We start from the raw sequence: 22,558 nt of genomic DNA, 5'->3' as shown, positions 1-22,558 counted from the left end.
TCACCCCAATAAAATGTACGTACGGATCGATTATAAACTAGGCACGTTGAGCTTAAAACCCAATGTTACACAAATAGATATACTGCCTCGCACACTTCCAGACCATTCAGCGGTAATTCTGACCCTCTCTTTGCCACGGTCCCAGGCCTCCTCCCGTACCTGGCGTCTCCGAGATACATTGTTACACTGCCCGAAGTTGTCCAGCAAATATTAAAAGCCCTGGGGGACTTCCTGGAATCAAATGACACCCCAGAGTCCCCTATAGATATCCTCTGGGACACACTAAAAGCAGTGGTTAGAGGAGAATTCATAGCAATAGCGGCGGCTGATAATAAGTCCCGTAGGGAGAAGAGAGAATTCTTGACACAACAGGCACAAGAACTAGAACGCATACACCAGAGGAACAGAGCATCCAGGGTATGGAGAAAACTGGAGGACGCGCCCTTTCAGTTATCAGCACTAGATATAGATAGGGCAGAGTATGCGGTGATTAGACTCTGACACACTTTCTACACTGTGGGAGACAGAGCGGGGAGACTATTGACTCACAGATTGAGGACACAGAGGCAGGCATCTAATATCACCTCCATACTTGCACCCACGGATGAGGAAAGGGTTACCGACCAGCAAATATCCGAGACATTCTGGCAATATTACACAGAATTATATAAAGCCCAAGACCTTTCCCCGCAAGCCCAAGCTCAGTATCTTCAGGGAGTGCCTTCCTCTTCCATTACTTCAGACCAGGTAGAGGAACTCGAATTCCCCATCAGAATCGATGAGGTGATTTTGGTTATGTCCAAGCAGAAACCACTCCAGTCCCCCGGGCCAGATGGTTTCTCCGCCTCGTTTTACAGAACCTTTTGCAACATACTAGTCCCTATTCTCACTAGGGTATAAACCCCAATAGGGACGTCATCCGCTCTTCCCAAAATGATGCTAGAGGACTCAGTTATTGTAATACCCAAGGCCGGGAAAGATAAACGCCAGTGTGCTTCGTACAGGCCCATCTCCCTCCTTGATGTTGATTTCAAGGTATTTACAGGCATTCTGGCATCGTGCCTGTCACCTCTCCTTCCTGGGATAACTAACCCAGATCAAGCAGGCTTTGTCCCCAATCGCCAATGCGCAGACAATACCAAGTGCTTGCTCCACATAATAGATGAAGCCCGACGTTTTGATACTGAACACATGCTCCTGTCGATGGAAGCAGAAAAAGCCTTTGACAGGGTCAACTGGGCTTATCTAGAGGCGACCCTGCAACATTTCGGGCTCCCTAAAAGATTTATAGCCCGGGTCTTTAGCGGATATATACCACCCCTTCTGCTACGGTCGAGTGAACGGTCACACATCTACCCCGTTTTTTATTCAATGAGGCACAGGGCTGCCCCCTCTCCCCTTTGCTTTTTGCTTTATACATGGAACCAATGGCCAAGCGTGTCCGAGATAGTCTCTGGTGTACGTTTTGGGGGGGACATAGACAAACTTAGCTTATACGCAGACGACGTCATAGCGAAACTAGAAAAGCCCCAAACATCCCTTCTGGCCATGTTGTCGGAGCTGGAGCAATTCTCCATTGCAGCGGGTTTCAAAATTAATGTTCATAAGTCACAGAGCCCTCAGTCTCACTTTGGAACACCCTACACTAAATGATTTGAGGAAAGCATATCCCATCCAGTGGGCCCCAACAGCGAACCCCTATCAGGGATCCAACTCTCCGCGTCCTTACTTAGTACCGTAATGTAAAATTATTCTATTTTACTTCATCACGTAAGGGATGATTTGCGTCGATGGAGACCACACTCACTCTCCTGGCTCGGCCGGATAGCGGCGATTAAAATGTCCATACTACGTAAGATGTTATTCCTCTTCCAGACCCTTCCATTGGAACCACCCAAGGGCATGATCTGCACGCTCCAGCGAGAACTAGAATCCTTTGTTTGAGCAGAAGACCCCGTATGCGAAGAGACCTTAGTTATAGACCTCCAGAAGAGGGAGGTCTTGGGATTCCCAACTCCATGATTATTTCTGGGCGACCCAGATTAGGGTGTTCGTCAAGTGGTCGTGTTCAGAATCAGAAAAGCACTGGATTATTATGGACAGGGCACTTGCAAAACGAGTGCTATGGCGGATCCCCTTTCTCCCGAAATTAGCCAGACCCCTAAATCTTTACCTCTCGCTGGTAACACGGACCCCCCTAAAGGCATGGGATAGAATAGCGGAGAAAAGAGCTCTTACTACCTTTCCGTCCCCATTGACTCCTATTGTGGGAAATCCTTCCTTCTCCCCTGGGATGGATGCAAGGACCTTCGCATGGTGGACACGTGAAGGCAGCAGATCGATTGGTCACCTTTTCGATGTAGAAGGCCTGCTGTCTTTTGAACATCTCCGAGAACGACCAGGCTTTCCCGAAACGGAACGGTTTCGGTACCAGCAATTACAACGCTGGGTCATGCACTCTAGTAATTGACCATTTGCAGAGTGCCACCTTACCGCATTTGAGAAATGGCTGCTATCCAAAATTACTGATGATCATCTGGTTTTGCAGATCTATTGCTTAATAAGACGGGCTCCAACACACCACATAACGGCGAGTCAAAATAGATGGGAAATAGAATTAAAACAAACATTTACTCAGCGCGACTGGAAAGACGTATATTATATGGCCAAACACACTGCAGCAATGTATCCATTGTAGAGACCGGCTCTAAAATAGGGTCTTACTGATACTTCACTCCAGCCAGACTTCATAGAGGCAATCCAACTAAAGAGTCCCTGTGCTGGCGCGGATGCGGGTCACCCGGCACCCTGACGTATATACTGTGGGACTGCCCCCAGCTCTCGTCCTACTGGTTGCAGGTATTCAAAGATATAGATACGCATTGCGACACAGAATTGCCCCGATTCCCAACATACATTCTCTTATGCTTACCGAACGCTCTCACATTCCCACTTAAGTCATGTAAAGGACGACAAATAGTTCTGACCTCGGGGGCAGCCCTCCAAAACATTCTTGCACACTGGGGGACGAACCGCTTGCCTACACGTGCAGGATGGCTGCATAGGTTGTGGCACATCCTTGGAATGGAGCGAATTTTCCTATCAAATTCAAAAAACTTTATTTCGACAATTAAGTCATAAAAGTAACAAGTATCATCTATTTACATCAACATGAATTAAAACAAAACCTGATTTTCTACATGATACAAGGCAGTTAGTTACACTAATCTCCATTTAGGTTAAACAATATTAAAAAAATATTAGGACATATACATACAGACGATTAAGAACATTCCATTTTTGGGCAACAATGTTTAGTGTTCCTTAACATGAATCAATCAAGATGGCAAGGTATCCTAATCTAGGAATCTTATGTATGAGTATTAGTGGATGAATAAACAAATAATTGTAAAAGTTGAATAGCTACATTTGAATGTCTATCCGTTGGGTACTTTCGTAAGGAACTGTCTGGACCGAATTATCCAAGCCCACTTTATGAATTTTGCCATTGCTATTGCAATAGTCGGGCTTGGATCTGTACACAAAATTCTTAATGCCTCCTCGTGCTTTCTAGTGCCTATGAGCCGACAAACGGGTATTACCCATTTTTTGCGTGGAAGCTCATAAAGGGGACAAAAGAACAAAAAATGACTCCATGATTCAGACATATCCCTACATTTGGGGCATTTATCCTCGGACCCTTTGGCCCATTTGGATGTAAATGAGCGAATAGGGAGAGTACCTATCCTAAACTGAAAGTAAAGTTTACGATCCGTTGGTATTTCGATCAAGCTCCAGAATAGTTCCTGTCTAGGATAGGCCTTAAATTCTAAAAATCTGGCTGTTAAATGCGATGTACTCCCATTGGAAACTAATTCCATGGTGATCATTTCCCAGTACTTAGCTTTCATGATGTCTTTAGAGGGAAAGACCGCATTTTGGGGGTCATCCCATAAATTACTCAATCCTAGTCTATAGAGTAATGATTTGATAGACCTCAGCCAGTCTATTTTATGAAAAATATCTTTTTCCATTATTTCTTTTAGGCCCAGGGCATAGTGTTTGAGCTCCTCAGTTGACCAGACCCTGCGCCAGTACAACAATGGCCGCAAGTTAGCGGTATCTTGCAGGCTCTTTAGACCAAGGTCCCAAAAAAGAGATAACAGAGGGGTACTCTGAGGCACACCGACTACTTTCCGGATAAACTCACTCTCCATAGCATTCAAACGTTTTGGATTGTTGCCATACCCCCATAGCTCAGATCCGTATAAAGATGAACTGCGGACCTTCATCGAGTAAATTTCAAGGAGTGGGCCAATTGGCTGCGTTTTCGAGGTTTTAAATCTTTTTAAAAGGGAGCCCGTCTGTTGTTGGTACTTCAAGATAGATAGATCTAACTGGCTTTTCCAATGCATGTTCTTCTGCAACGTGACTCCTAAATAGGTGAATGCATTGACCTGCTCTAAGGGCGAACCATTCATGGAGATTACACCATTAAAGGGTTTGTAGGATCTACACGGGTTTGGACCGTTAAGAACCATGAACTTGGTCTTGGAAACATTTATTTCCAGGCCACGCATCAAGCAGAACTCTTCAAAGCGTCGGAGGGTAAGCTGCAGGCCACTCGGAGTTTTGGAAATCAGCAGCGTATCGTCCGCGAACATGAGGACTGGGACTCGAGTGCCAACCATGGCCGGCGCGTCCGAGGGGACCTGGGCGAGGAACTCGGCAACCCCGTTCACGAAGAGTGAGAACAGGGTCGGTGCCAAGACACAGCCCTACCGGACTCCCCGCTCCACGGGGAAACACTCAGTTACCTCACCCTGCCGGCCCCATCGGACCCGGGCATAGTTATCCTCATGCAAGCGGACGACCAATGCCAGCAACTCCGGTGCCATCCCCTGTCCCTCCAATACTTGCCATAGCTTGCAGCGTGGAACCAGATCAAAGGCCGCCCTCAGATCGACAAACACGGCATACAAAACCCCTTTTTCTAAGACCACCGTCCTCCAATAGAGGACGACAAACCTGAAGATCTGATCTATAGTGCTGGTTTTTGGGCGAAACCCAGCCTGCAGAGGACCTAAAACCTTACTAGCCTCCATCCAGGTTTGGATCTTGCCCAAAACCAGCCGGCCCAGGATTTTTTGCATTGCGTCAATTAGGCTAATGGGCCTGTAATTACTAGCCAATGTTTTGTCCCCTTTTTTGTATATCGGGACAATTTCTGCACCTCTCCAAGAATGAGGGATAGCCATTCCCTGCGCTATGGCATTAGCTAGATGGGTAATATATGGACTCCATCTTTGCCTGTCATGCAAGAATACATCGGCCGGAATGCAATCCATACCGGGTGCACGTCCCTGGGTAACCATATCAAGCGCGATATCAACCTCCTCGACACTAAACACAGGGCTGTTGTAAAACAGCCTCTCCTGGAGGTACGTACTAGCATCCTCAGTACCTTTTGAATATTGCGACTTAATTTTTTTTACCCAGGAGCTCTGAGGGACATGGTTATGGGGACTGTCGGTTATTTCACCATTCTTCCACTTAAAAATATTCCAGAACTTTTTCTGGTTTTTATCTGTACATGCTGCTTTTAAGTCTTGCCACTCACCCTCCTCCCATTCCTTTTTTGCTTTCCATTGGACCTCTCTATAAGTTCTACGAACTGCTTTGATCTTACTTGGATCTTTTGTTTTTAATGCTAGTCCCAAGGATCTACGAGCTTGTTTACAGGAGGCATTAAACCAGTTCTCCTGTTTGCTTCTAGGGACATAATTTCCTGAGAAAGGCCTGCAGAAACAGGATTTGAGTTTGGCAAATAATTTTTTGTGTATACTCTCAAATGCTGCTAAAGGTTGGCTACTGGTACCAGCTGCTATCATAAGTGTCAATGCCTCTTCGACATGGGTCTCAATGCTATCTATAAGATCAGGGTGCTCTACTACATTATGCCACTTAAGGTGGCGTTCATCATTTGTTAAAGCGACAGCTGGACCTATCATTTCGGTAGCTCGGTCCCTACTATCTCCCAGCCCTAACTTAAAAATAGCGACCAATGGATTATGGTCGCTTTCAGTCCGTATCTTAAACTCCATGTCCACAAGGGTATGCCACATCTTCAGATGCACTAAGATGTAATCTATATTACTTGCCCTGGTACCATTGTCAAACGTTTTACTACATGTCCTATCAGATACTGTTCTGCCATTAGCCGCCCTCATTTGGTTGCCCAGGCAAAACCCTTTCATATATAGAGCCGCCTCAGTCCACTTACTCACTGTCTTTGTCTCGAGCTGTGGAACACCCCATCTTAAGTCCTCTTCCTCTGTTAAAAACATATCTTGAGGCCCTAATGGCTCAAAGGTCGTGTTAAAATCTCCAGCAATTAATGGGAGCGCATCATCAGAGGAGGATTCAACGAGAGTGTTCAGTACTGTTACCACCTCAGATTTTTTCCCGCCTGGTAAACCCCTAGCATATACATTAAATATATCAATTTTGAAATTTGGCAGGCAAGTCAACCTAATACCTAGAATATCATCAGTCTGGGTTGGGATAGGTTGGATGTTACACTTCAGACTTTGTTTGACCCAGATGACCAAGCCTCCCACTGACCGGCCCCTCGGTCTTTTTTCCGCTGGAATGAAGAAATTCAAATAGCCCAACATAAATACAGGCTCTAGAGACCAGGTCTCCTGAAAAAGACAGATATCATGCTTGCAGATGAAGTCTGCCCAATCTGGAGACGATAGTTTAGATCCTACACCCGCCACATTCCAAGATAGAAACGATACATGCCCTGCAAGGTTAGTTCCCCCTACAATATTCCCAAAGATTGGTGATGGACAAGGGGCTGCATCTGATAGAGAGCATGATAGACCCTCAATGCTTGGAGTTTCATTTTGGTGCACATCTTGTTGATCTCGTTCCTTAGCCACATTAATATTTATTTGGGCAAAAGGCATGTTAACAGCTCTTTCACCATCTATTCTATGTTGTTCATACTTCCTTGGACCCTCATCTGTCACCAAAGCTACACAGGACTCTGTCTGGTTGTCCACTACCCCAAGGGCTTCATGTGACATTTCACAGTCAAAATAGCCACTGCCACCAATCAGTCAGTCACAGCAATAAGTCCATTGTTTATCAGTAATAAGTAAGCCCAAGTCCTCTTGCCTGTCCAATATGGCCTTATTGACTCTGTGCTGCTGCGCATCTTGGGAGCATGCATAAAGCCTTGCTATAATGCGCTGGGGTGTAGTCGCCTGGAGTAGGTAGATCAACGTGGGCATCTCCAGTGGTTCCGCTCCGGCAAGTTTTGCATCAAGGTGCGCACCCGTAATAGTGAAACTGAGCCAAAACAGTATGCGTGCCACCCTGCGTTCTCACCTGCTCCCGACGTCATCTTAATAAGCAATCACCCATCCAATGCAGCCCCAGCCCCCAAAGTGTGTTTGCAGCTGCTCATTCCTGGCCTATGGGAAACCAAGGAGACCACTCCAGCAAAACCTGCGGCGGGTATTGTAGCGGGACAGCCTGCTGCACAGCCCTTCTCTTCCACGCATGTTGTATGGTACACAGTAAGTCCACGGTGTTGTAATGCAATGTTGGTTTATGAAACAGTGCTTTTCTCAGTGTCTCTGGGGCAGCTGCATTGTACTCTATCCATAGATGAGGCAGGTCTCCAGGGGGATGAAACCAATATTGGGTAAACATACATTGTGCGGCTCCGTCGTAGGCCTCCAGATCTGAAGCATTCAACCCACCTATTGCATACGGAAGAGTAAGTGTGTCCCAACTCACGCTTGCTCGGGGGACTTGTAGAATATCTTGAACAGGAAGTCTGAGGATTCTCTTTACGTCAGTCGTCAAGTCGGCTGAGCGATTATTACACTGGCTTCTTACTCTGTGGGCTCATGGGGTTTTCCTGGATTTCGGTGAAAATTCCTGAAAGTTAGTAAAGCATATGAGGAGCTCAAGGAAACCTCTGTTATCAAAGTGTTCTTTGAAATTCTCAGTTGTGTAAAATCAAATTTCTGTCTCAACTGACTCCTTGAATGATTTCTTCAAGGACACTACTGTTCTCTGGGTCAAGTTGCAGAGTAGATAGGTGTAACCTTCAATAAAACGACATTGTTTGCTACATATATTTATGGCATGCCATTGAAAATAAATGTTGTCAGTTAAACATTATTGCGATCTGTTTGTACTAATGCACACTCACACATTTATCAGTAGAGTTCAAAGGTCACATTACATTTTATTACCACAGTATGGTAAAGCTGAATTAAAAAAAAAATCACTATTTACTTCCTCAAAGATTGCATGTTACAGTGGCTTCACGCAGGGAAGCAACTCTACTATTAGTCGTGAGGTCCTTCAATGTAACTTTAGCTTACTGCAGAAATGTCATCCCTTGCAGCCTTGAGTTTGTTACGTAGGTATTTTTCAAAACAAAAACAAGTACCTCTGAAAAGCATCATGGAATACACCATTTATGCAGCTGTTCGGAATGTAATATCCTATTTACTACCATTATTGAGGAAGTGGAGGGCTTTTACCTCTAGCCAATCATGCTTTTGTCCCCATATTTTACAATGGAAATAATACATGTAAGTATAGAATACTAAAATAAAACCTTCATGAAAAATTTAATTTGGCGAGTTGCAAAAGAAGGGTTATGTAAAAGTGGATTCGACAGAGCTTGAGACACTTTCTTTGTTAGATACAGAAGCTGTGCTGCTCATTCACAGTTTCAACTTTAGTACTTGTCTATGGGTACAACCTGAAAACATGAAAAGACTTTATTAAATGATTGTTGCAAATCCATAATTTGAATGACTGTACTTGTCCTGTCGCACTACAGTATTAGTTGATTATGCTTTGGCCTCCATATTGCTATCAATGCGAGTGAGCAAGATGCATTCTGTAGCAGTTGACTTAAGTTCTGTTAAAAATGCACTTTTCTTGAAGCCTTTCATAGTAAAATCAATGACAGAAACAACACAAACCAAAACGTTTGGGAGCGAGTCATCATACTTTAACCCACCAAAATATGGGATATTTGATGTCAACCTGATTGAGGTTTGTCCTGACCTAGTCCTAGTTATTCTGCAATAGGAAGTGACCTCTAGCAACTCTGTGTGACCCACTTTCAGTGCAGTCCTCTGGGCAGAGAAAATTTGGAGGACCACCCAAGCATTTACTATGTTTTATTTATCCACATACTCTTAAAGCAAGTTATACAAGTCCAGGTCTAGCAGCGTTGGGCCATGAGTGTTTTCTTTTTGCTGCGTTTCTCCAGTTACAAGCTTTTGGCCTACAATAGACTTTGCATAGGTCTTTAGAAAACAACTTCTATATGACAATACTTTGAATTCTTTAATACATTTGACGTTTCTTGCACTGCAGAATGTTACCTGTGTTGGGTTAATTTTATTTTTTCTTTAATTTTAGTGTGAAAAATATAAAAAGGGAATCATTGATGGATCGGCATGTGACAGCCTTTGTGTAAAGGAAACGCTTTTTTTTGGAAAATGCTTGTCAACGAAACCGAACAACCAGGTAATTAAAATGGTGTGGGTAAAGGTTATTCCACATTGCGTTTCTGTATGGAAAATCATTCATGGAATGTCATATTTGCAATGCTTTTCTGCCCGTGATGTAGCAAAGGTGCATTGGGCCATAGTCACAATCTGGAATTCCTCCCAGTGCTGCAGAGGCCTGAATTCTTCCCCTGATGCAAGGACTTGGTTCAATGCACCAACACAAATTAGACATCCAGTTGGACTGTTATCCATACGTGACTCACTGTGCGGGTTGTGTCTTCTGGTCATAATTAATCCCTCCAGTTGAGTTCAGGGACACAGCAGAACTCCAAATCCTCTTTCGTAAATAAATAAGACACTCCAAATAGCAATAAGAAATATAAAATGAAACGTTTATTTCTGAAATCCAAGTCTAGTGCATAAAATATGAATGGTAATCGCACAGAATGCAACAATAAATGCAGCAATGCGTGACATGACCAGCGGAAACGATGTGAACATTACAGTCGTCCTTAGCAAGCTCCGAGCATCCTAACTCCCTAGTGCTGCGTCTAAGCGGCATGCTAAAATGTAGCAGTTGTAGAACCTAGGAAGCCCTACAAATTCAGCTTAAGATGGATTGTACAGCATACCTATCCCAGCAAGAAATAGGTGTTTATCTAGTCTCTATCATTGCCGTTGCCCGGGAATGATTAGCGCCGCCGAGATGTAGCTCACCTCTGCACCCCTCTCGGAGCGCTGGAGCAGCCCCCGAATGGGGCTGGCTTGTAGCAGCAAACCGTCAAGTTGCCTCATGAAACGTCTCTAAACACAAAAAATACTCGAATTTGTATCTCATGTTTATGTTTGGCAACAGTGTCCCAACTGTACAAAATAAGAATAGCGATAAAAGCACCCCCTCAATTCACATGTAGACATGTTAGCCCCCACTGTAAGCGACCAAATTAACAAGGCAGCGACCATAACATAAACGTCAAACACATGACTGTCTAGATAGGAGGCATACTTGATACTAACACTTCTGCACGTGTGTAAACTCCACACATTCTAATAGAACGAGATAAATGAGCCTGCAGGCAAGCACACACACAAATAGAAGCGATTTAAATGAGCAGTGTCCCAGTGTTCATGACATCCAAATTCAAGCAAAATGGGTCCCAGCAGCTAGCCTTGGTTCGGCAGGTAAAGACATCCATAAATAGGATGGATGGAGCCCCTTTCACTATTGTGCTATGGTGACAACTGCACTTGTTCAAATAATTACAGCAACACCGCTGCTGTAGAGGAAAGAAAAACACGCATGCAAAGTACTACAACTGACATATGAGAAGAGACGACTCGTATTGACTTCTTAGCTTCCAAACAAATACCTACTCAAGTCTATAAATAATGAATGCATACACACTGAACACCCCCTCCAAAGGATATAGTCAGTTTGCTTCAGCGCTTGTGAAAGTATATATTATTTGCGAAGTGCGAGCACTCTGTAAGCACAAACTTAGATATTTGCCTGATCATTCCCATCCAGTGCCTCCTATCATAGCATCTACAATCTGCACAGAGTAGAAAAGTGTTGAGTCATGCCTAAAGGATAGCTTTCCGAATCCTACAACTGTACTTTCTCAAGGCGCAGGTACCTTTTCAAGGTGTGTGCCCTCTAGCAAAAGAGGGCACGCTCCAACACAAAGACACTAGTCACGAGAATTACTGCCATATTATGACTGACCCTGCGTTTCAAAAAGCTCACATTACCAGATCCAAAAACATGAAATTTCTTTACACCAGCAAGCATGTGTAGAACGCCGGTAGGAGTGATCATTGATTTATTTGCAATTCGATTGCTGCTTTACACTTTCTTCTTAACAGTTCTAATGTATGTGTAGGAATTATTTTCATTATGTATCAGAGCAAATCAGTAAATGAGGATTCATGCTTTTTATTTTTTTTCTGTCCATTGATTTTAAAATTCATTTGTGATGAGTAGTCAAAAATTAAGATTTTTTTTCTGGAATAGTTTATATGAGGAAATATTTGTTTCAGCATGTATCTTTTTGTTTTACTCCTTGCAAGATAATTAAAATCTTCAATATTTTATTAAACAAATTAAAAATAATGATGGTCTCACATACTGCACAGAAGCATACAGGAAGGTTACAAATCTGGAGGCCTGGTAATATGCTGCCTTCCTAATACTGATAAATCAGCAGGAGGGAAACCAGTTCTTAGGAGCAAAGAACAGCATTATTAACAAAGAAATATCTGCTCCACATTCCCTGGGAGACGGTTGGGTCCACATTCCACAACTTATGGGCCCCTTGTCCCAACTATTTGTCCTGCCCCACCCCCTTGGGATACACCACCCTGTTGAATGTGTCAGAAAAACAGCCACTGCACCTTGCCAAACATTAATTTTTTCCAATGCCTCTTACTCTGCCAAGCAGTATTTGCTTAAAATGTTTAAATCTGGCATTGTGTGTATGTATTTATATATCACACAAAAAAGATATAAATGAACAAGTTACTTTCCTTTAGTAATGCTCTAGTGGATACTTTTATCTAACCGCAGGTAGTCCTCCGCTCAGAATAGATAACAGAGCATCGCCCCACTGCCTGGCTCAGAGCCAGCAAATGTAAAATAAAACGATGTTCTTGCATCGTTTTATTTTGCATTTGCCGGCTCTTAGCCAGCGGTGTTGGGAGGAGGGGGGGCTAGGCATGGAAGGGGGAGGAGAAGTGCTACGTGCACTCCACTCCCTAACTGCGCATATGTGTTTTGGCCAGCCAGCCGTCTCAGGCGGACCAAAACCCACATGCGCACTTTTGTTTTCTCCAGCCCAGCTGCATTTGCCAGCCGGGCGTGAGAAACACCACTGACTCCCTGGTCTGAACAGGTTGTCTTTCTTGCCCGCTCAGACCAATCCCTGCGTTGCTCTGCAGCACGGTGAGTGGATGGGAGTCTGCGTGCCAGGGGCTGCTTGAAACCAGGAAGAGGAGAGGCGGCGGACGTGACGCTGGAGGATAAAAAATAATGTATTTCTAACACCCCCCACACCACCACCTGCGTGACCCCTCCTGCTCCAGCACCCTTTGTTTATGGCGGCCGCCGCTGAGGCTCGGTGCAGTCGATTCAGACCAAAAGGTCCTATAGGATCGAGCAGTCTAAGATCCCTTTCTGCCATACCTGGTTGACAAGATAGTAGTGCTTTATGAACACATGCAACAATGCCCACGTTACATCATGCTCAGCCAAATGTCCATCAGCTTTGATTGTAACAGATTAGTCTTACAAGCACCACTCCAGACCTCTAATTTGTCCCAGCGACCCGCATAATGGAGTTTGCGGAAGTGCACCTGACGCAAGGATGGCATCGACCACTTCAGCTGGCAGGTCAGATGCATTCAGTTACTGCTCATTCTCCATGCATGTATGTATAGATTGCACAGATATGAGTGCAGGACCCTGCCCTGTTGTTACAACAGAAGATTCATGTGAAGTGGTTGCCTGATTGGAGGATAGTTGCTCGTGTCCTGAAGCTCCAGCTACCATACTCGCCTAACCCAATCTGGACCCACTAGGATGACTTGGACCCAGATATTTTTAATCTTTTTTTAGTGCTCTGGGAAGAAGAGGCAAGGGTAGGAAGGCATATGGGAGTATTGTGTTCTATTCCAGCTGATCTGCTTCTCCTAACTAGTGTACTTGCGGAAACGTTTGACATTGGAGGCAAAATTATCTAGCCAGAGTTCTCCCCAGCAGGCATCTGCTCTGGATATCAAGGAGCCTGTCATGTGGTTCGCGATGAGGTAAGTGCCCTGGCAGGCCAACCACTCTGCATAAGTGCAGAGTTTCCTGGCACAGCACTCAGGACCCCACTTTGTCCTGCTTGTTGCACCAGCAGTTGGTAATGGTATTGTCCTTAAGACATGCACCAGCCTCCCCTTGATGGATGACAGACAAGCCTTCAGAGTCAGACAAATGGCCCTCAACCCAAACAGAATAATATGAAGAATGGCATCTGACTGATACCAGAGTCCTAAGATCTTAACTTGCCTCAGATGACCTCCCTAGCCTTGCAGGATCTTATCCACTACCACTACCAGCTCTGGGTGGGAAAAGGAGATGGGCCTGCTAGAGGACCAATTTTGATCAAACTGGCACCACCCTCAGATTGTGAGCTGTATCCTCTGATATCTGGTCAATATCTGGCAGATTTCCTAGATGCTGGGGCCCTTGGAACTTCAGATTTCATTGCAGAATCTGCATATGTCAACTGGCGTAGCTTACAAGTAGGATGCAGCAGGATAAAAGTCGAAGAAGCATAAGAGCTGTTCTCACCGTGATCCAAACCGGAGGCTGAAACTTTGTGATCTTAGCCCATATGTCCTGGACTCCTTGTGGCAGAGGTTGGGCAGTGACCACCACCATTACTTTCCTAAACACTTGAGGGACACTGGTGAGGCCAAAGGGAATACAGCAAGCTGAAAAAGATCCTGGCCTACCATGAACTGCAGATATTGTCTGTGGGACTGCAGCACTTGTATATGAAGCTGTATGCCCTGCAGGTCGAAGGACACCATTCAATCATATGGGCCCAGATCCGTCAGGATTTGGGCCAGAGTCCCCATTTTTAATTTGACCTTTTGCAGGAAAGTATTCAGAGGTCAAAGATCCAAAATAGGCTTGAAACCCCCTGACCCCGTAACAATGCTCTTCTCTTTCCAAGCCAAGTATTCTCTCAGTAGAGTAACATTCTTGCCTGTTTCAGTAGAATGCACAGGTATTCATCTGAAGTTCACTGATGTGGGGAGGCATTTGGCTGAGCAAAAAGAAAAGGCAAGGCTTAGCCATGTTGAACAATTGGTAAGATCCGTCTGGTGGACGTGAGGAATTGCCATCATAGGAGGAAATAATGGATCCTCCTCCTCCACTGGATGGGCATGCCCCCCTAAGGGCTAATTTAAGTGATTTGGTCACTGTTGCAGCAGGGTAAGAGGAATGGGATGACTGATGTCCCTGCTGGCCCATGCTTTGTCAGCCATCCCAGGTCCATGGCCTTGAAGGAACTGGGTTGACCTCTGTACTGGTTGTGGAGACTGTCTCTGCCTACATGCCAGCCCTCCTGAATAACCTCTGAACTTTTTGATCTGGTGTGAGAACAGTTTGGCAGGGGTCAAAAGTCCCAAGAAACATGTTGATGCTCTACCTTTCTTGAAGCACTCTAATGCAGAGTCTAACTTCTCACTGAAAAGGCTTGACACATGAAATTTCATATCCATGGGGGAGGCCGGTACATTGCCAGATAATCCTGTGGAACATATCCACTCATGTCGACGAAGTACAGCACTAGTGCCCTCCTCAGGCAATTAGTATTATCTAGGCTAGCGCAGATAGCATATTCAACCGCGTCTTGTCCTAAATTAACTGTCTACACCAAAGAGGCCCTCCAGTCTTCCTGTACCTCCAGCAAGACCCAGTAAGCAGATAGCATTCACAGACTCATTGCCAGACCGGTGGAAGAAAACATACTCTTGCTAAAAGCCTCATTCCTTTTGGAATCCCTAACTGGGGGTGTGGTGAGAAGTGAATTTGGGTTCACTTTATTTGTTGAAGCCTGAATCACAAGGCCCTCTGGAGGAGGGTGTTTGGTAAGCAAATCAATACATGGTGCTCTGCTCCATCACTTTGTTGGGGGGGGGGGGGGCGGGGCGGAGGGGGGTACAGAGCCATAGTGGAGCTGCATGGTTCACTTTGTTGTTAACTTAACACTGCCGGAGATAAGTTTCCAGATCCAGTTTGGCATCTCAGGTGTATTCTAAGGTGAGGAATCTGCAGTTAGAACTGTCCTTCTGAAATGTACACATTTACAAAGCCAGATTTAAAACTTTTGAGCCAACATATTTGGTATATATGGCTTTTGTATTTTTATTTGTGGCCCAGAGTGTGCCCCCCTAAAATTCATTTCTCGGTATGCCACTGGTTTGTTTGCCTAAGCCCAACCCTGGTCCACTCCATCTGCCTCTTCACTAGTACTGTATGTGTTGCAGCCCTCAGCTGAACTTGCAGACTTCTGCCTGCCCCCTCTCTGTGTCGGACACCTGCAGGTGGTCTGTCAGAGACAGCAGCCTTGCCTCTTTCTGACACAGTTTTGTGTCAGTTCCTACAATTATAAAGAAGCTCAGATCATGACAACTAGGTAAAGCAAGCTTGTCTCTGCCTGGCTGTAGTCTGTTTGGTACTCAGTGAGAGCCAAGGCTCCTTCCCCCACCCCAGAAGTTTTGTCACTGAGCAATTTGTCAGGTAGGCAGTTGCAAAATAATATCTAAGCCTGGGCTGCCTTATAAATGACTGCAACTGGTATAGTGCAGCATGTTGGGCCCCCCAGCACCTGGGGCTAGGTGCGGCTGCGCCACTTATAATTATTCCCCTGCGTTCGTGAACGCCTGGAGAATGGTCTGTGAAGGGGAGAAGAATTTTTAGGTTGCGCATACTAGACATGTCTTGTGCTGTCTGTTGCAAGGCATATTGTGGCTTACCAAGAACATATAGAGGCTTTGAGCTTGCCCATTGTTTGGCTTTCCTTGTCACTCTTTAGCCAGCTTCTTATTTGTGTCCAGCTTGTCAGTCATGTGGTTTTCCCTCCCATGGAGCATTGCTTCTTTACAGTCTTTTTGACTGGCTGGCATCGCTGCTTCTACTACTTTCTTTTCAAGCACTACTTTTTTCTTTAGTGTGAAGCACTCTATTACAGTGTGTGTGTTTTTGTGCAGTGTTTCTCGTGTACGTCTCTCCTCCTGCACTCCGTGTTTTTCTCTGCTGCCCAACTGCTTCTCCCTGCCATCTCCCTCTTGAGCTCACTTGTGTGCTTCTTCCCATTGCTTCCCCCACTCAGACTTTCCATGTTGCTTTCCCCCAACCAAACCTTGTGTTGCTTTTGCATCCCCTCCAGCCCCCACCTTCCCTTCATGTTCCCTACTGTGTTGCTTTGACATTTCCTCCCACCCACCCATATGTTGCTTTGCTGTTTGCCCCTCACTATCCCCATTGTTGCTTTGTCATTCCAGCCACCATGCCCATGTTGCTTCTGCTCTGGATGCTGCTTAATGAAAAACGATTATGCACGCTTTTTTAAAATTACCGATCCAACGCGTACTGTTAACGAAAAAGGGGAGAAATGCCTGCGTCATTTTGTAGGCTTGCACATGTGTAGCATGTGCGCCTCCTAAATTCCATGGACAGCCCCATTAAAGGCTTTTGTTTCTTAGTTTTCTTTTTTTTTACTTAAGCCATGCTGTATAGTTTTGTGGATGCTGTGCAGCATGACTAAAAACCATTTGCAAAGCCTATAGGTCACCAAGGCACTATCTGTTGGTTTTGCCAATGGTAGGGCCTGCTGCTGCTTCTCTGGAAAATATGACATTTTAATCTGAATAGGTCTCCTGAGTAAAATGATTGAATCCTCCTAGGTTCTAACACGCTCTCTAATCCAGTGGTCACCAAGCCACTGCATGACTGTGTGGAGATCTGGGAAGCAAGTGGAAGATGGGGCAGCAGCTGCTACCAGATCCAGCTAACCGAGCATATTGCGCAAAATGACTGGTGAAAGTGCTTCAGTAGAGCTAACACAGATACCACTTGAGCCAAAACACTCAGACTGTAAAAATTCTGATGGAATTTCAGTAAGGCCCTAGAATTCGCAACCAAGACTCTCTTCTCAGATTGCCTAACATCTCCATATTTCTATCAAGCTCTGCAATGACCTCCACTGCATTCATCCTTAAGTTCTGTGGGTCCTTCACCTCCTGCAACACCATCTCTTTCAATCTTCCCTCTGTCTGTTCCAGAGAACATTCCCCTGAAATAACTCTACCAGCCAGGCTTCCTCCCTAGTTATCTGCACACCTTCTCTGGGTTCCTCCAGTGAGTCTCACAGCCAGCTTTCAGTGACACTCCATTGTGAGAGTACTAATTCAATTCTTGTATCTTTTCTATGTCGCCATTACAGGTCACCAGTTTTTGTAGGCAAAAAACTCACTCCGCCAAGAGGTCAAGCCTGAAAGGCTCCTACAGTTGGAAAGACCACAGGGCAGCAGGACACTGATAAGTCCCTGGAGTGCCATAGAGAGGGTGATGCTCTCCTAGCAGGATGTCACCAGCGACAGCCTCTCTCTACTCCAGATGGTGAAGGAGTCAGTGTGTGTCAGCTGCTAGGCATAATTGACACTCTCCCGATACGAGCCCGGTCTCTCCAGAACCAGTCAATCAAGTGTTGGTTCTTGTCATCTTGTCAGTGACACTGCACACTGGACTCCCTTATCTTTTAAAACCAGATGCTGAACAGCCTTCACTCAGTTCAGAGGCCGATCACACAGGGGTTGTCGGCACCGTGAAAGTCTCTAGGTAGCCACTGGAAGCTCCACTGCCACCGCTATTCTGCAGTTACTCCTGACAGGGCCTTTCCATGCTCTGTAAAGAGGGCATTAATTGCAGTGGGCCCCCAGTACCACAGATAACACCTACAGGCTGAGGAAAGAGGAGCCTCTCAGGAGCTCCGAAGACCCATGGTATTTGTATTTGTATTTTGTACTTATACCGCGCAACTATCACCCAACGGGTATCTTGGCGCTCGGACTGTGGTGGAGAGAAACTTCTAAACTAACAAAGTGTGTAGCATCAGAGACGGAAGAGGAGAGATAGAAAGCCGATGCCGACCAAGGGATGGAGAATTAAGAGGCCATGTGTCCCTCCCTAGGAAAGAGCCAAGTCTTCAAACTTCGCCTGAAATCCATCAAGGAGTTGGCCTGTCTAATATTCAGAGGAAGTTCATTGCAATGTCGCGGGGCCACTGTACTAAAGGCCCTACCTCCCATCCTGGCCTTCTTGAACCTACCAGTGTTTAGCAAGAAGGCATTTGATGAACGGAGAGTCCTTTGAGGTTTGTACCAGGATATTTTCTCTTGTAGAGAGATAGGGCCAAGACCATGTGCCGCTCTGTAGACAATGCACAGGGATTTAAACTTAACCCTTTCCCTCATAGGAAGCCAGTGAAGCTCTTGAAGCGCCAACGTGGTTGAGGAACCACGTTTCCTATTCAGCGCCAGTTTGGCTGCCATAGACTGGACCCTCTGCAGACTCTGGTAGATGTAAAGAGGAGCTCCTAGATACAGGGAATTGCAGTAGTCCAGCCTACTCAGGATGATACTACGGACCACCAAAGGTCTTTTCTCCACAAGCAGAAGAGGTAGAATCTGCCGTAGGGCTTTCATGAGAGCAAAGCACACCCCCACTGTTTTTTTAGCTTGAGAAGCCATTTGAAGGTCGTTGTCAAACATGACCCCCAGATTCCGCATCGTTGTCACTGGGACAATGGGTTCCACTTCTGGGGCCATTCTAAGATCGAAAGGCAAATCTCTTACCCCTGCCGGGGGGCAGTAGATCACCTCAGTCTTGCCTCCGTTAAATTGCAGTGAGTTAGCCCTAAGCCAGTCCGAGGTCTGACACATACATTTCTGGAAGCCATCCATAGTCAAAGCGCCTTTTCCCTCCAGTGAGAACACTAGTTGGGTATCGTCCGCGTAGTTAATAAGATCGATCCCGTACGCTTTGATAATAGGGATTAATGGCTGCAGATAAATGTTGAAAAGGATGGGGCTGATGGCCGATCCCTGGGGGACCCCATGTTCCACCAAGGTCCTACTGGAGGTAAAAGGGGGCAGAGAAACCACCTGTTGTCTCCCTGTGAGATAGGATTGTATCCATCTCAAGGCACATCCCTTCACTCCCAAATGCTCCAGCCTATTCAACAGAATTCGGTGGTTAACCGTATCGAATGCGGCTGACATGTCTAAGAGGACCAGTACTGACGAAAGGCCTCTGTCCGCCCGCATCCGAAGGTTATCCAGCACCGTGACCAGAGCTGTCTCCGTTCCGTGATCTGGTCTAAAGCCAAACTGGCTCTTATCCAGGAGATGGAACTCCTCCAGATACCCAGAGAGAGATCTACTCACTACCTTTTCAATAATTTTTATAGGAAAAGGCAGCAGAGAGATGGGTCTAAAACTAGCAGGATCTCCTGGGTCCAGAGAGGGCTTCTTTAATAGTGGACTAACTACTGCCAGCTTCCATGTTTCAGGCACCACCCCTTCCTCCAAAGATTGGCAGCATATCTGCCACAGCCGAGGGAGCAAAGCCGAAGCATGTTCTTTCCAGATCTTATTGGGTAGGGGGTCTAATGGGGACCCTGACCTCACATTCTGTGCACAGTTGTTAAACAGCTCACTAGTGAGTGGTATAAAGCGCTCCAGTGAGGTTATCATCCCTAGTTCTTCCGGGGACGTGTGTCCATTATCATTTAGAGGGTAGGGGTCGCACATATTTAGCCCCCCTACAATTTTTGCGATTTTCTCCTCAAAATGAGAAGCGATTTTATCGCATAGCGCCTGTGACGCGACCACTTCATTTCCCACGCTAGTGGGATTAGAGAGGTCTCTAATGATCTTAAAAAGGGCTCTGGTGCTGTTTGGTGCTGACAGAATGGAGTTGATGAAAAAGTCCGCCTTAGCCTTAGCCATCAACTCTTTATACTGAGCTTGTACCTTTTTTAGGGCCACTTTATCATGCTCAGCATAATGCCTGCACCATTTCCTTTCTGCCTGTCGACAGGATCTACGTATGATACTCAGCTCTTCAGTGTACCACGGTGCAGAATGTTTTAATCTGGCCTTCAGGCGTTTCAGAGGTACATGCTGATCTAATACCTCAAGGATGTAATTCTGGTACAGACGGTAATTCACGGCCACTGACTCATGAGGATCAAAAGGCGGCAAATTGTGAAAAAGTGGCTCAGCCCTGCTCCTCACGAGTTTTGCCCAATCTCTTCCCATACGATATGTGACAGGAGGCAGTCTAGTTGTTTTTCCGTCCGGTATACAGGTCCGAAACTGGATCAACGAATGGTCGGTCCAGGTCTGAGCTAGAATGTTAACCACCTCAGTTTCATTGAGATCAGCAAACAGGAGATCCAGAATGTGCCCTCCTTGATGGGTAGGTTGCTGGACCAACTGATGCAGGCTAAAACTCTCACAGGTTTCCCTGAGATCTCTTAGGTGGCCGTCTAAGGTACCATTCTCCCACATATTGAAATCCCCCAGAAGCAGCATTCTTGAGTGAGTCCGCGACTGAGCCGCAATGACATCCAGGAGCGTTTGGTACTGTGTTGGAACTTGGGGGTCTGTAGCTAACCATCCCTGTAAGGAGCCTCCCTCTCTGTTCTTGTAGGGAGAATCCTAGTAACTCGATGCCCGCCACCTCATCAACCTTGAATGGGGCGAAGCCCCACGTGTCCTTAAACATCACCCCGACCCCTCCCCCCCGTCCAGTAGCTCTGGGCTTGTGGAAGATCTTATAGCCCTCCGGGCAGGCAAACCCTAGTTCCACCGAGGAGTCATCACTACACCACGTCTCCGTGAGGAATAACACATCCAAGTGCAGATCTTCCACCATAATAGAGACTTCCTGATGATGTTTTGCTAAGGAGCGGCAGTTAATCAAGCCACACTCAAGGACCAGGCTGGGCTGTGGCGTCACAGTAACTTTCTTCCCCCCACTGTCCTTGTTCCTTGGGTATCTTGGGTCCTGGTTAACCCCGTCCACTGAGAGATGACATCTTACTTTATATATAAGATTAAACTGTCTGTTTAATCTGTTTAATTTATTTGCCATCCCATTTTTAATAATTGGGATGATCAAGTATACCCTTGCCTGCTTTTCCCATGTCCTTACGTTTTTGGTGGTATTTTGCCAATATAGCAGCCAATTTTCTGTTCCAAGTATGATTTTATGATTGCTGTGTTAAAATTCCAAATGCCTTTGGTGATATAAAAGGAGTAAGGCTTCCAATATTTTCTGTTGGCTAACTGAGAGGAGAATGCAAATGTTATGCTTCATGATTATTCCTTAAGTGGTAGCATTCCCACTTGTGTGTGGACAGAAAAGATCACTACTGTGGTATCACAAGCTATATGTGAACTATATCATGTAAAGACTTGTATAGAAATCTGTAGCTACAACGGACTGTAAAATAGCAGTAGCTAAGCTTACACTACTTCAGACTTAATCACCACCTATCATAACTCGCAATCCATATCATAATGCTGTTAGAAAGCTGAAATATCTTATACCAATAGCAATTGAATAACAGGAATATACTGTAATAAAAAACTCAAATGCACCACAGTCCATTAGCTGTGCTTCCACTCCAGACCATGTTACCACATCTCAGAAAACAGAACCTATAAAGGAGTACAACCCTCTGTTTCCAAGTGGCCCTGCTAGCTTAGCTTCTGTTGCTTCAAAACTACAGGTCTAAAACATCACACTGAGGGAAACTGGAGCGGATAAATAACAAGAACATAAGTAACCAAAGTGATTAGACTACCCCAAGGAAAGTATCCTAGTGAAACTAGTAACGCCCACCTGTCCTATCTAGACACAATGCTTTCTGCCACCTCAGCCCATACCATCCCCTTCTCTGCGGAGCATTTAAAACCGCACGGTCCGAACTCCTTCTCGATCAGTTTCCCGCCTAACCTCTCCCCCAAAGCGAAAAAAAAACTTTTAGCAAAAACTGATCAGACAACATCCTGAATCACTATTTGCGGACATTTACCACTGCTCCTCCAAAGGACAGGTAAAAATCGACCTCATTTTCTACACCGCAAGGCCCACAATATGAAACTCCATCCTCAGATCGCAGCTAAACATCTCCAAAACAACCAACACTTCACATAGCTGCAAACTGACACTATCAGCTCCTAACCGCAGTAGACATACTGGTAACACCACTGTGACCATCTACTCCAACGGCACAGTCCTGATACAAGCCAACAAAGACAATCTAGAGTCCTTCGACGCCCTCTTCCCATCCCTCCTGACTGCCTTCTCTCATGCCCTCCTCCCCTTCCCGTCCCTACTCCTCCCTCCATCAGAACTAACCCACCACCCC

The 22,558-nt window shown here is 45.6% G+C and overlaps 1 protein-coding gene across 3 annotated transcripts in view; it reads left to right on the top strand.

Annotated features, from left to right (window-relative positions):
- Positions 1 to 22,558, top strand: part of DIPK1A (divergent protein kinase domain 1A) — a 440,304-nt gene that overhangs the window by 325,965 nt on the left and 91,781 nt on the right. For all 3 annotated transcript variants that reach the window (XM_085602195.1, XM_085602196.1, XM_085602194.1), the window contains one exon: positions 9,466 to 9,573. In XM_085602195.1, coding sequence (XP_085458321.1) covers positions 9,466 to 9,573 — 108 coding nt within the window. The remainder of the gene's footprint in view (positions 1 to 9,465; positions 9,574 to 22,558) is intronic.

Source organism: Triturus cristatus, chromosome 4_2 (assembly GCF_964204655.1).
Source record: "Triturus cristatus chromosome 4_2, aTriCri1.1, whole genome shotgun sequence".
NCBI lineage: Eukaryota > Metazoa > Chordata > Amphibia > Caudata > Salamandridae > Triturus > Triturus cristatus.
The sequence above is the reverse complement of the archived record's forward strand: the minus strand, read 5'-3'. Positions and strand labels throughout refer to the sequence as shown.